Source organism: Odontomachus brunneus, unplaced genomic scaffold (genome assembly GCF_010583005.1).
Source record: "Odontomachus brunneus isolate Ranch 3 - 2012 unplaced genomic scaffold, Obru_v1 Obru_scaffold_006, whole genome shotgun sequence".
NCBI classification, from domain to species: Eukaryota; Metazoa; Arthropoda; class Insecta; order Hymenoptera; family Formicidae; genus Odontomachus; species Odontomachus brunneus.
The window spans coordinates 3,847,889-3,861,464 of NW_022639456.1; the positions used below are offsets into that span (position 1 = coordinate 3,847,889).

At 47.9% G+C, this 13,576-nt stretch overlaps 1 protein-coding gene across 1 annotated transcript in view; it reads left to right on the forward strand.

Annotated features, from left to right (window-relative positions):
- Window positions 1–8,550: 8,550 nt before the first annotated feature.
- The window catches only part of LOC116851801 (LON peptidase N-terminal domain and RING finger protein 3), a 29,314-nt gene continuing 24,288 nt past the window's right edge, over window positions 8,551–13,576 (forward strand). The window contains exon 1 of the mRNA XM_032831611.1: window positions 8,551–9,604. Coding sequence (XP_032687502.1) covers window positions 9,046–9,604 — 559 coding nt within the window. The 5' untranslated portion in view covers window positions 8,551–9,045. The remainder of the gene's footprint in view (window positions 9,605–13,576) is intronic.

Here is a 13,576-nt window from a genome sequence, read left to right on the forward strand (position 1 = left end):
ACGAATCGCGCCCTCTTCGCGCGTCACTCCCATTCAATTTTCGCACTTCTGTCCGGTCGCGCGATGTAAAATTATGTAAAATCGGTGTCGTTACTCTTTGGAATATACGTGATTACGCCAAGCCTGACATTACGTCGTCTGCAACAACAATATCTTTTTATTTATGCCGACTGTTAATAAACTATGTGCGGAGTCATGGACATAATATACATGGATTACGAATGCCCTATGTTCTGTCGTCTAATAGAGTGAAACCTAGAAAGAGAGCTAGAATGGCTATAGTTAGAGGGGTTATGGTTTTCTTCCTATTTTGTCACTTTTTTGTTGCGCGTGCATCTATTTCTCGTTTCCATAATATTATAAAGCGCAACAGCACCCCGACTAAACTGGCAAGTAAAAGTCTTACTTAAATTTTATTGCACAGTTTGTGCAGAAGAAGACAGAGAACATAGAGGGGCTGTACATATTGGCTTCACTTTTCTGGCCGTATGCGGGGTCCACACTGAGAGAAAAATGTATGATATTTGGAACTATAATGACACAGTAAAAATATTATAGTTAGGAATATAATTTTTATAGTAAATGTTACCATAATATTTGTAATATTTACAATATAAGTATAGTATAACTGACCTGTGTAAAATTTTTACCAAGAATTATAATTATTTGAAATAAAAAATATGGTAAGGTGGCAAATATTGAATGGTAAGAGAAATTAACTATTTTATATAGTCAATATGATTGGAATATTTGGCAAATATAGGTACATGTAACTATATTCCCAAAAGATGCTTTACCATATATATAGAGTAATAAGATGGTGACTATAAATCTGTGTTCATTCTACTATATCTTCATGTTTAGATGAACTATAAATATATGTTTGAGGCCAAAACGAACTATAAAATATAGTGAGATTATAGTTATTCCAACTATTTTTTTCTCTCAGTGCATGTATACTACGTCCATGTGCGGAGTGAGATGAGTTGCGAAAGGAACTGTCTTTTTGTCAACGCAGCGTCTTTCTGTAACGCGTAATGTAAAAACATTCCTTATTTTATCAGTACGCAAGATTACGGCCGATCGTTTCTCCTTGCGAAGGTGCAAAGTGGTACGGTGGTATCGCTTCACGGAAAACCAACTCGCTCCCCTTATCGAAATCGCCTGCAACCGCGATAAAGATACATAATGTTCAAAATATATCATTGTTTACACAGCAAAATTTGGTATATTGAAATTATCTTGCATTATCTTGGCAAGAGCGTGAGGCTATCGCGAATGAAAAAATAATGTTGACTGCTTTCGACGCGCCGACGAGTCACAATACGGCGACGAGGTTGAATTCCGAGGAAAAATAACGTCTGGCCGATGTTTCTTTGTGTATGCGTATGCAGAGAAGCGCATTATGCAGGGCGTATCGACGCTTAAATCGTTCTTGTCCGGCGAATGAAAGCACGAAACGCTCGATCGTAATCGTACCGGTATCGCGCGCGACACCGCGAAGAGCGGTAATCTCTTAACGTCGATATCGTGTAAATCTCTTGAGCGTTTCGAGTGTCCCACACTCGAAAAAGCGTCGGTGAATTGTTGAATGACATTTCTGCACGCCACGCCAGCCAGATTGCTCCCCGAGCAATCGTATATCGACGCTAATATCTCCCGTTGACATCTCAACACGTCGAGAGTCGTCCGTATGTACGGACACACGCGCGCGCGACGAGAGTACAATGAGGTACGACGAATTAGCTTGAAGTTTTGACGAGCGCTCAAGTGTGTCAGAATGACATCAAAGTGTCAGCTCGGAGATACTCGAATTTTCATCCGGCGCCTGCGGCCGCGCTCGGGAAATGTAGCAACACCTGGCTCGGCGACCGAGTACTTATAACGTGTATCGTCTGACCGCGCGACTTACGTTTATACTTAGACTAAATCGTCGCTTCGTAAACAAGCTTACGTTATTAATAATTAAGAGGGAGATTACTAAATCCGCGCCTCGCGCTTTTACGCGTTTGATGTCGATGCGCATTTTCGCGCCGCTACACAGGGCGACATGTGGCCGAGAAATAGCTTCGGGAAGCCGGTGAATTATGCCCCGCGAAATATACATGAAAGGGCGATGATACGTTAGCTCAGCCGTTGGCATAAATTTTGAGCTTTCGCATGGCTGAAGCTCCGTGTCATTTTACGCCCCTGAATCAGGCGCTTCGACACGTAACTATCGTTACGTCACAACAGCTGCAAATTTTATTTCACAGGAAGCTCGCAATATTCACAATTAAATAACGAGGAATATTCACGACTGCTTCGGTTATTAGGTAAGCAGTCGCCGTCTTTACCTCGAACAACGATCGTACGCATAGAAAAATATATACTGAATGTTTCAAGTGATTTATATATACCAACAAATTTATCGCAAGAGCATCATAAGCGTCAAATTTATTTTAAACATATTCAAAATATTAAGTAAGTTCAGCAATCAAGAATATGAAATTGGAACAAAAATTTAGTTTGCTTACTACATAGAGAATAAATAAATTCTTCCTTTAAGTACATGATACTAAATTTTTCTAAAATTTATGATGTGAGTACACCTTAAAGCTATACTGACAGACAAAATATCTAAGAAATAAAAAAAATATTTATTCAATGGTATTGATAACATATTAATTTGTACTTATGTGCCTAATTTTTACACTGAGAAGAAAAACTTCTTTCTCAAAAATGAGAAAATATATTTGTACCTAAAATCCAGTTGCTCTTTATGAAATTATCGTTCATTCTATTTAAACAAAACAATTCAGCTGAATTTAATTAAAATAAAAGTACAAAAAAATATGTAACTACACCGCGAATAAACATTTCTTTATTTTTCAGACACTTCTTTTAGTATTATCAAGAAAATATTCTTTGTTGAAGATAATCATTATTTGGAAGAAGAAAAATACATGTAATCGCTCTTCTTAGCAAATAGCAGAATGATATTCTCTGTGCGTATCGTCATCACAAATTTATTCTTTCAATAAGGAGCGATTGTTTTTCTTAATGCAACTAACAACGCTTCGACTGTGCTGTTGCACAGAATGCGAAGGACTTGTCGCAGAAGAGGAGGATCATTTCGCAGCGAGGCACGTAGGCACATCAGCCACGTCGCGTCGAATCGAGTCGCGCTGCGCTAGTGAATATAGACGTCCGCGCAGCAGTATGTCACCGGCGCTATATTGTGCCGTGCTAATCCGCTCTGCTTCACTCTGCTCGACGCGGCACGGTTGCGGGTCCGCATCCACTCTAGGGCGCGGTCCAGTAACCGCTACAAATGCTGCGCAGCATTTCTCTTTCTTGTTCTATTTCTAGCATTCGAATGAAGCAAGAGAAAGAAATAAAAACGTTACGAAGCATTTGTAGCGCTTATTGGACCGCCATATATCGCACTAGTGAGTACGGATGTCCGCGCGGCGGGTATGTCGTCGGCGCTATATCGCGCCGCGCTACTCCGCTCCGCTTCGCTCTGCTCGACACGGCGCGGCTGCGGTGTCCGTATCCACTCTAGTTCGCCGTATATTGCGCTAGTCAGTACGGACGTCCGCGCGGCAGTATGTCGCCGGCGCTATATTGTCGTGCTACTCCGCTCCGCTTCGCTCTGCTCGACGCGGCGCGGCTGCGACGTCTGTATCCACTCTAGGGCGCGGTCAGTAACCGCTACAAATGCTGCTTAACATTTCTCTTTCTTGTTCTATTTCTAGCATTTGAATGAAGCAAGAGAAAGAAATAAAAACGTTACGAAGCATTTGTAGCGCTTACTGGACCGCCGTATATCGCGCTAGTGAGTACGGATGTCCGCGTGGCGGGTATGTCGCCGGCGCTATATCGCGCCGCGCTACTCCGCTCCGCTTCGCTCTGCTCGACGCGGCGCGGCTGCGGTATCCGTATCCACTCTAGGGTGCGGTCCAGTAACCGCTACAAATGCTGCGCAGCATTTCTCTTTCTTGTTCTATTTCTCGGATTCGAATGAAAAAAGAGAAAGAAGTAAAAACGTTACGAAGCATTTGTAGCGCTTACTGGACCGCCGTATATCGCGCTAGTGAGTACGGATGTCCGCGTGGCGGGTATGTCGCCGGCGCTATATCGCGCCGCGCTACTCTGTTCCGCTTCGCTCCGCTTCGCTCTGCTCGACGCGGCGCGACTGCGGTGTCCGTATCCACTCTAGTTCGCCATATATCGCGCTAGTAAGTACGGACGTCCGCGCGGCGGGTATGTCACCGGCGCTATATCGCGCCGCGCTACTCCGCTCCGTCCCGCTCGCGGCGGCGGTTCGCGGCGGCGTCCGTATCTACTGAAGCCCGTCGCGTCGCGCTAGTAGGTACGGACGTCCGCAAGCTGGCATATCTCTCTCGCCGGCGCTATATCACTGCACGCTACTCCGCTCCGCTCCTCTTCGCACGAGTCCAACGCGCGTTCGCACGCGGCGCGCGCGATTCACGCTCATTCATTACATAAAGGAGCTCACTGTTTACCGAGAGACCGCTTTATTTTTAGTCGTGCCGCGATGCTTTATGCGACGTCGGCCGATTTGCGAGACCGCGCCGCAAGAGAGCGAGCGAGAAAACGTACGTACATACGAGCGAGCGAGCGGCTCTCTCGCGTGGTTAAACCGCGTTTACGCAACCGCGTTTCGCAGCAGTGCCGACTCGCGCCGCGCCGTTTCGCGCGCCTGCGAATCCGCACGTGCAAAACCGCGCGTGTATACGCGCGTGCCGCGTCTCGATGCAACGCTACGCAACGCAACGTAACGCAGCGCATCGCGATCGCGTCCCCTCTCCCGGACAACTCCGCTCTTCTGATAACGACAGCCGGGAACTCAACGTTTAGCATAGAACGTTTATGTAACAATTATGTTACGCGCAACACTTAATTTTAGATGGATTATAATCGAGATTTTCCTTTGGCGAAAGGATCGCGTTAATGGGAATATTAAATACGTCTCAGCCTAGAACGAGGATTGCAGCGCTAAATTATACATGAGGGAGTTAAAACTCTAAATGTCGAAATTGTCGATTAAATTTTATCGTCGTGGTAAAGTAACGGTAATGACAGTCTGTGGCGTATCGGGACGCACGTTGCGTATCCTTTTAAGATGACGACGCTCGATCTCCTTTTTGTAAATTAATCGACGGAGGAAACCTTACGTAACGCCACCGAAATGCGGTCTACCCCGCGGACGGTTCTAGTCGCATTTTTGCGCGAATTTGCGCAATCTCTCTACTTAAAAGTATCCGTGGGACGCGTCGGCTGCACCGCGTGCATCCGATCGCCCGTGGAATCCAAGTCCATGGATTTGTTCACGCTTCTCGATCGTGTATATCGAACTCGTCGAGCATTGCTCAACGCTCTAGTAAACGCGCATGGCCACGTAAGGCGCCTATAATTACGAAACGTGGCGTTTAATAACGACCGCGAGGTGAGTCGGATTCGAGTTATGTCAGACGAGTTATGTTATGACGACGAGTTTTTCGAAGCGACCGTCGTTTGCTTCTGCACAGGAAGAGAATTTTATAGTGAAAATTACTAGAAAATTTTGCAACCGAGGAACAGATCGACATTCTGCAGTAATATATTGTCTTTCCAGTTTGTATGTGCTACTTTAGGAAATGAAATGTGCTACTAAGATATGTTTTTAGCGAAGTCTGCTGTGCTTCGAGCAAAATTTAGCATGTTCCTTGACAAAACAGATTTTACTGACAGTCTATTTCTCACTGAAGGAAAGATGTTTGGTATTTGTAATTATAGAATGACACATATGATAGAAAAAATAATTATGATAGAGAAAACATTCTTTTATATTGCATTGTATTATAATGTTAATGGCAATAATCTTATATGCACGTTACTACTACCATTTTTGTCTTAGAGCAACCACAAAATATGGTAGGAACCGAAAGTTATTATGAATTTAGTTAGATCAACCATTTTTTCTCTCAGTGCTGGTCAGTGTTGAAAACATGAAAGGGAAAAGAATTTATATGAAAAGAAAAAAACTGCAATATTCTCTCCGTGTGAAAGAAGAAAAATAGGGAAAATGAACTATTTCGAATACTGTCTGTTCCCCGGCGTGGACTCAATTAAAAAATAAATACGGATGCGCAATCGTATGAGCCGGTTATTTTTGCCCGTTAACACGGCTGATTACACCGCGATTTCATCCGACATTGAGACACTGACGTAACTATGTCTTTCGCGGGAAGTCGTGGTCTACGAATTCGACGGCCACGACGATATGATGACGAGGACGCCGATGGCGATGCCTTTAGCCGCATTAAGCATAATAAAATCCGCTGCGTCTTCCGTTCGCTGCCAAAAGGAGCAGGCACGACGAAGCACGGCCGCGACGCGCCTCACCAACCGCGTGTGTAAACCATTTACGTAACGGCGAGAGATACGCCGTATTTCGATGATTAACAATTTGTTTTGCGATCGGCAAAGGTGACTCTTTGTACGGCACAAATACCTTACGTAAGTCACCAGATAAACGCGCGTATGCAGCTGGAGATTAAGCGCGCGCGCGGCTTTTCGGATTTCGAAGACGATTAATTTTCGACTGCATATCCCGCAACGAACGTTGTTCCCTTTTTTTTCGCCTTTATTTTGTTGAACGTCATATTGTCGGCAGGCTTTCCTGTTCCATAGTATATTGTCTCGGACTCGAAGTGTCGACATCTCCAATTAAGTTCATTAAAACGAGGATAAATCTTTTTTCGCATGTTGTGCTGACGCGATGAATATTTGATGATCACTAATTTAGCGTACTTTTTTCCGTTTTATAATCTACGAATGCTTTTTCATTCATCGTGTGTCAGTCCGCCGAATACTTGCTTTGCCATTTAAGCAAGCGCGTCTTCACATCGCGTTTGCTATGCATACTGCGCCACAAACGCGTAATTTAAATAGCTCAAGCGATCACGTAAGAATACGCGCTATCAATACCCGCATTTGTCATTCGCGCACTGCACGGCCATCGACGGTCGTCCATCACACATCCTGGCGCGATCGCGATAATTTCTTTTAAATTCGCCTAAAACCGCCGTAAACCACCCCCTTCCCTCGTCTTGAACACTGAATATTAATGAAGCTTCCTCTACAATTGCGCTCGGTAGAAACTGATTTTGAACTCGCCAAGCAATGCGTTATCGAATCTTGATAAGGCGAGAGGGAGAAGGGTTCTTAGATATACGCGACGAGGGGTTAATCACCCCGTCGGCCGCCATATATTGATCTCCCATCCTTCGCCGCCCTTCACCACCCTGCGCCCTTCGCACGCAGTACAGCCCTCTCTCCCTTCATTCGAAGAGGTGCTCTCCTGTGGCGTCTGCGTACACCCTGCACGCACACGCGTGTCTGCACGCATCTAGTGAGCGCGGGCTACGTGATCGTGCCGCTGCTCATGCTCAGTGAGAAGCCTAGAGTCCATAGGGCCGAAGTTCAGCGACGAAAAGCTGTCCGCACAATCGAAACTCGCGTCACACTCGGTCGTGCTTTGTGCACCGTCGGTGCAATCTCGCTCGGAAGCCCCCTGTGTCGTGCAGTTTGCGCACACTCGACGTGCCGGCGAGACCAGGCAAGATCCGTCGCCGCGGAAGTCCCCGGTCGATCGAGCCAAGGTTACGACAACAAGTGTCCGGGACTATGTCCCGACTAAGACCGGCTGTGTCGGGGACTCGATAGCGACGGGGGTCGCTTACAATCGGACTGTCACGATAGCGTTAATGACAGAACCATGCTTCCATCGACTGCTGCGACAATGACGACGGAAGAGTAAGGCATATATTGTTCAGAGAGCGCGGCGGTCGTCATTTATTCTAGACTTGAATGATTTGACTCGACGGAACGTAGGTAGAGGGAAAAATGGGTTAAACGTAATGGAAGCTTCATCACGACCTTCATTCTTCCTCCCGTCTGGTCGGCAGGACACCGTTGGTCTCTTATCAACCGTGACAACGAGCCAACGAGATAATACCAGGAAGAATGCCCGCGGAAAGATTAGAGGGAACGAGGAGAGTCAGCGAAAGCTTCAGGAATCTTCCGGACGCAGAAGTGCACAGATCGCCATCGTTCTACAATGACAGCCGGCGACCGAGTAGCACTCGGAGCGGACAAAGAAGAAACAATCCTCGCGACGGCGCGACGACGCCTCGGGTGGGAGCAACGGGAGTGCGGCCGCCAACACCTACGCACCGCGACAGACACGCTGCCACGGCGCGAGTAAGCAGCAACACTCTCGGAGCTACGTGCAGCGTGCTCTGTAATTCCCTCCGGCTCCCCACCCCCGCGTAGTACACCGAAGCCGCGTGGCGCTGGCTTCGTGTGTCTTGGAGGTGGCTGCACCACGAGCACTCCTCCACCGCAGCCACGACTGCCGCCGCCACGACCGCCGCCGCCGCCGCCGCCGCCGCCGCCATCACCACCACCGCCGCTGCCACCTCCGCCGCTGCTGCCGCCGTCGCCGCCGCCGCCACCACCACCACCACCACCACCACCATCCCCTGCTGACCGACTCTGACAGTGGCTCGGCTGACCTGTGACAGCCGAGGCGTCAGTCCTCGGTGCGCCAGTGTGCCGTGTGGAGCGGTCTCGCGCGCGCGCGTCACGCTCACCTCCGTCGCGGAGCAGCACGACGTGGATCGCGTGGACGGTCAGCTGTCAAACTCTGCGTCAATTGCTGCAACCCCCGCGCGCTGGTGAGTCATCGGCGAGATTCCCGAGAGAGAGGATCGACGGGTCGCGATCGGAATCGTGTAGCTATCGGCGAAGGTGCTCGTTCCGCGTAGTGACGTCCGACGTGATTGCCACAGTCGGATTTTCCGTAAGATGCACGTCGCCTCTGACGCTCAGCAGTCGGCGTCGAGCGGCTTCAACCGTGCGGATCGGTCGACGTACGAAGCGCGCGAGTGAGTGGCTGGCTCGAGAAGGATAGAGGATCCTTTTCCCTCCTCTCCGAAGGGTGACACGCGAGCGGCAGACGCAGCTCGACGCGACGCGACACGACGCGACGCGATGACGGAACTCGCCAAGGAGGCGTTCACCTCGCGCGACTACCACCTGGCGGCCGAGATGTACGAGCGGAGCAGCTTGAAACAACAGAGTACGAACTACGAGGTGCTGCTTGGCTACGGCGACTCTCTGGCCGAGTGCGGCCGCGTCAGGGACTCCATCGGGATCTACTCGAGGTGTTTGGCCGCGACTTCGGTGCCGGCCGAGAGACTCAAGCACTTGGCGACCGCGCTCCTGGACGACATGGCCGGGCCGACCTCCAGACGAAGGATCGAGGCGTCCTTCGCGTGTCCGCTGTGTGAAGGCACTCTCTGTCAACCGGTGACCGCCGCCTGCGGTCATACATATTGCAGGAACTGCGCGGACCCGGCGAAAAATTGTCGCGTGTGCGGCCTGAAAATCGTCACGGTGGGTGAGACGAACGTGCTTGTACAGAGACTCGTGGAGAGATGGTGGCCGCGAGAAGTGGAGGCCAGTCGGGCCAGGCACGAGGGTGATATTCTCGTGAGGAAGGGTCACCTGGGTCAAGCGCTCGAGAGGTACAACTTGGCGGTTCATCTCGGTGAGTAGACCACGGATTTTATTCCCGCGGATAACTCTTGCGTCGTGATGAGTCGCTATTCGACTCGCCCTGATTTCACGTGTCTACTCACGTTTTATCGGCAACGTGATCAAGGTTTCTCGCTATTGCGCCTAATGATTGTCGATAATTTTCAACGGGTCAATTCGCCTCGCCTTCTGAATTCTTCCGCGTGTATGTTTGTTCCTTTGTTTATAAAGAAATGCGCTGTTTTGTAAAATCTGGCGCATTTAATCGAACGGACGCGATCGTCCGTAAACGTGACCTTAGTCACGCAGCAAATGACGTATCAGGTGAAGCAGATTGTGCGTAAACAAAGGAAATTTTGCGGTCGGTCGTAAAAAAGTGCGAAATCTCAAAGACGGTGTGATCTCGCGATCCTCGAAAAGTCAAACGGGCGGCACCGTTTTAGATTTGGTTTCCTCATACGAGCGAAGGGTAACAACATGGTTACATAAAGATTATTACGAAACACCTAATCTGAATAACGTTTCAGGCGAGTCGGTAGACGACTAAAACTCTACTTGTGTTTTATCACTCGCGTTTCATAATCTGTCACGGCTTAATCGTAATCATCGACGTTCGGCGCCAATTAAATCACGTCTTTTTGAAGGCGCTTGCCCGATTAACACGCGGATTAACGCGCAAGTGAGGATCGATCGCTTAAAGCGCGCGCTTAACGTTCGCGGATCTGGTTCAGATGTGCGCGATCCGGTATGAGATGATGCTGAAACCAGATCTATCGTGATCATGATTCTGGTAATCTTTCGAGCAGCGGTTAATTAACTATTTTTGAGAGTTAAAAAACGGTATTTATGTGGTATTCGGGAAGAAGTTACGTCTGGTGGCTCGGGAGATGTGTCTTTATTACCGTTTGAAAAAACAAATTTGCGAAGTCTGATTTCCAATTATCAACAACAATCTGGAGCTTGACACAAGACAAAACGAAGCGTCTGTACGAATAATGAGATACTGCAAAAAAATATATTGTGGCATTGACATTGCGATGATATGTAACGATTAACGGGTTTTACGTGACGTTAATGATACGCTTTTAATTGTGCGCCAACTGCGCGCGATATAAAAAAATAACATGCTGCACAGGCAAAACATTGAGGAAAACGATACAAAAAATATACACACGCACATACACACACACAGTTTTCAACGAGACAATCGCCCATTCAAACACTCTTGTTTACTACATTTAATCATACACAAAATTATCTGCCAATTAGAGCTATTTTTAGCCGAACAATCTCTCTTTCTCTCTCTTTCTGCAAACAGTGCCAAATTGCAATTATCCCATCAGCTTTGATGCTGCATACATGGGAAACACGCGATAACGACGCCTCTTCCTCAGAGTCAGTTTTTTCTCGAAATTAATCAGTGAGCATTGAAGAGGATCACGGTATCTCGAGAGCACATGTGCTCGTCTTCTCTTTCTCTCCGATACCGAGTCTCGCTCATGCACTCGCTCCTTTCCTCGCTCTCCCTCGCGGTTCATTTTTTATCACTCCAAGCTAAACAGACTGCGATTATTGACCTCTGTGCAGCCAGTCTGCCAGCCAGCCAGTCAGTCAGCCTACACGCATCTGCCCTCTTATTCACCTCGTAAGATTTTAATCACGGATTCCTCAACATCTGCAGTCGATCTCTCTGCGACGAGAATTCCACGAGAGGTCATTATTCCCCGCCAATCATCCGTTTGACATTAAATCGACGACTTTTGCACAGGGCAGGGAGAAGAGATTCGTCGTAATTATTAATTGTTTACGTATTGTCGCGAATTATTCTCACGTAGAGGAGTTGGTTCCGCCAAATTTCCAGTTACTCCCTCGAAAAAAACCGGCTCAGAAATCCGCTCGTTTGTTCTGACCGATTTTTAAGTAGAACAAATTAAAGATTAAAAAGATATCTTCGAGATACACGTATTAGAGCAAGTGAGAAGAGAGCGAGTGGTGGTCGCAGTCAGCAGATAGGTCGATGCACGCCTCGCTACTAGGTACAAACTTGATAATCGTCCGGTGACGCTATTAATATATCTGGCTGATGAAGATGGATGCACTCCACCCACGATCGTGCCGTGATTCTCAGTTGAAACTTGGAACTCCGTCTCGTCTCCGTTGATCTCCGCGTCAGCCTCGACTTTTCGCCTTCCGCTTCTGCATTCGATTGTCGTTGCACCGAGTGACGTATGGAATGCGTGAAAAAGGAGGCGTCGCGTTCGACTGCAACGACCACAATGGTATTGGCTACGACGATGACGACGACGACGACGACGACGACGACGACGACGACGACGCTGTTAAGTTCACGGTCAATCCGAAGTGATTTTCTTACGTAACATCTCTCGGAGAGATCGGTCTGGATCGACGACGTCTGGAAAGACGCCACATTTACCATGAGTTATCGGACGAATGTTCACGCGATTATGTATCGACGTTCCGCCATCGAAAGACTCGACTTGGAAACTTGTGTTCTCGAAATGCTAAATTCTCACGTTCGTTAGCGTCGATTTTTGCCAATTTCACATTTGCATAGCTTGCAAGCAGACGTCCACGCGCGCGTGCGCGCACAACCTTCGCCTAGGTATTGGCGAATGCAGACGCGACTCTCGATTTAACCTTCTTGCCCGCAGAATCACGTTACGCGCGATCGCCCCGAAAGACAGATGCGAAATCGGACGCGTATCTTCAGAGGCGACGAGGAGTCTAGCCGGCCACGTGTCGTGGTACACGCGCGTCCCTTGGATATTTTCCATGCGAAAAGTCTCATCCGCCGTTATGCGCCACGACGACGATAACAAGGACGATCTCGGCAAGGCCGATTAGTCACGAAGCGCTTGGTCGTTATCGCGAGTACGCGTCATTGTTCCAGGTACTCCTTTCGTTTAGCGGCCCGACGGAATCGTCGATCATTTCCACGATAGAGAAAACAGATAAAAATATTTCACGTCGCATACGATGTATCTCGCTCGAGCGCGAAAGAATCGATTGTACATAGCCAAGACGGGCACACGCGATTGTCAGTTTGCACTGAGAGAAAAAGTTTAGCTAATTCAACAAAGTACCCGCAGCTAATAGTTTCTTGATATGGCATAGCAAACAATGTATTGAGGACGAATATTTTGTCACTTTCAATTTGCTGCTCTTAGCAACACTTTTGTAATGGAGACGTAACGAACGTCCTAAATAGACGAAAACATACGTGTTCGGCATCTCAGACAATGTATGTTTATTGAAATGACAAATGTTGAGAAGTGATTTGCAACGGTAACTGTTCGATCAATTTCCCTAATGATCGTCAAACAAAAGACGTGTTCTTGTTCTGATAATTGAGGGATTTTCCTCAATGTAACGCGACGACGATCACGCTCACATGCAGCGAACATCGATGCGAAATTTTCTTCGTAAATATAATTAGCAAGTGACACAGTTGTTTACGCGTAAATATCGCTTGCGCGCGCAGCACTGAATCAGAGTCCTCCGCGAATATATTAAACCGCACAATAAATCGTCGGGTTAAAACGCGGGGGTTACGTAAAGCGACGTTATCGCGCGCGCGCGCGCATGCGCGTGTGTCTACGCGAGCTCGCGCGATGTGTGCATTAATGAGCAGCTTTACGTGGAAATGAAATTTTAAAGATCGTCAGATCGAAAGGAGATCCCGCTAGTGCACGGTACAAGCCATCTGCGTGCATGGTAGCGTTTTTGCCCTCGGCAGCACCTGCATCGTTCACCTGGCCTCCGGGTCGATTACGGCAATTTTAATAAGTTTCTTCGGCGACGCTGCAACGCCACACTTTAGAGCGAAACTCATTTCGCGCGAGTATACTCGAATACCTCTCTGAATACCTCTCGTTTGTCTGCCAATTGTGTCTCTACCGCAAGTAAATTCGCAGACGATCTCTCTCTCTCTCTCTCTCTCTCTCTCTCTCTCTCTCTCTCTCTC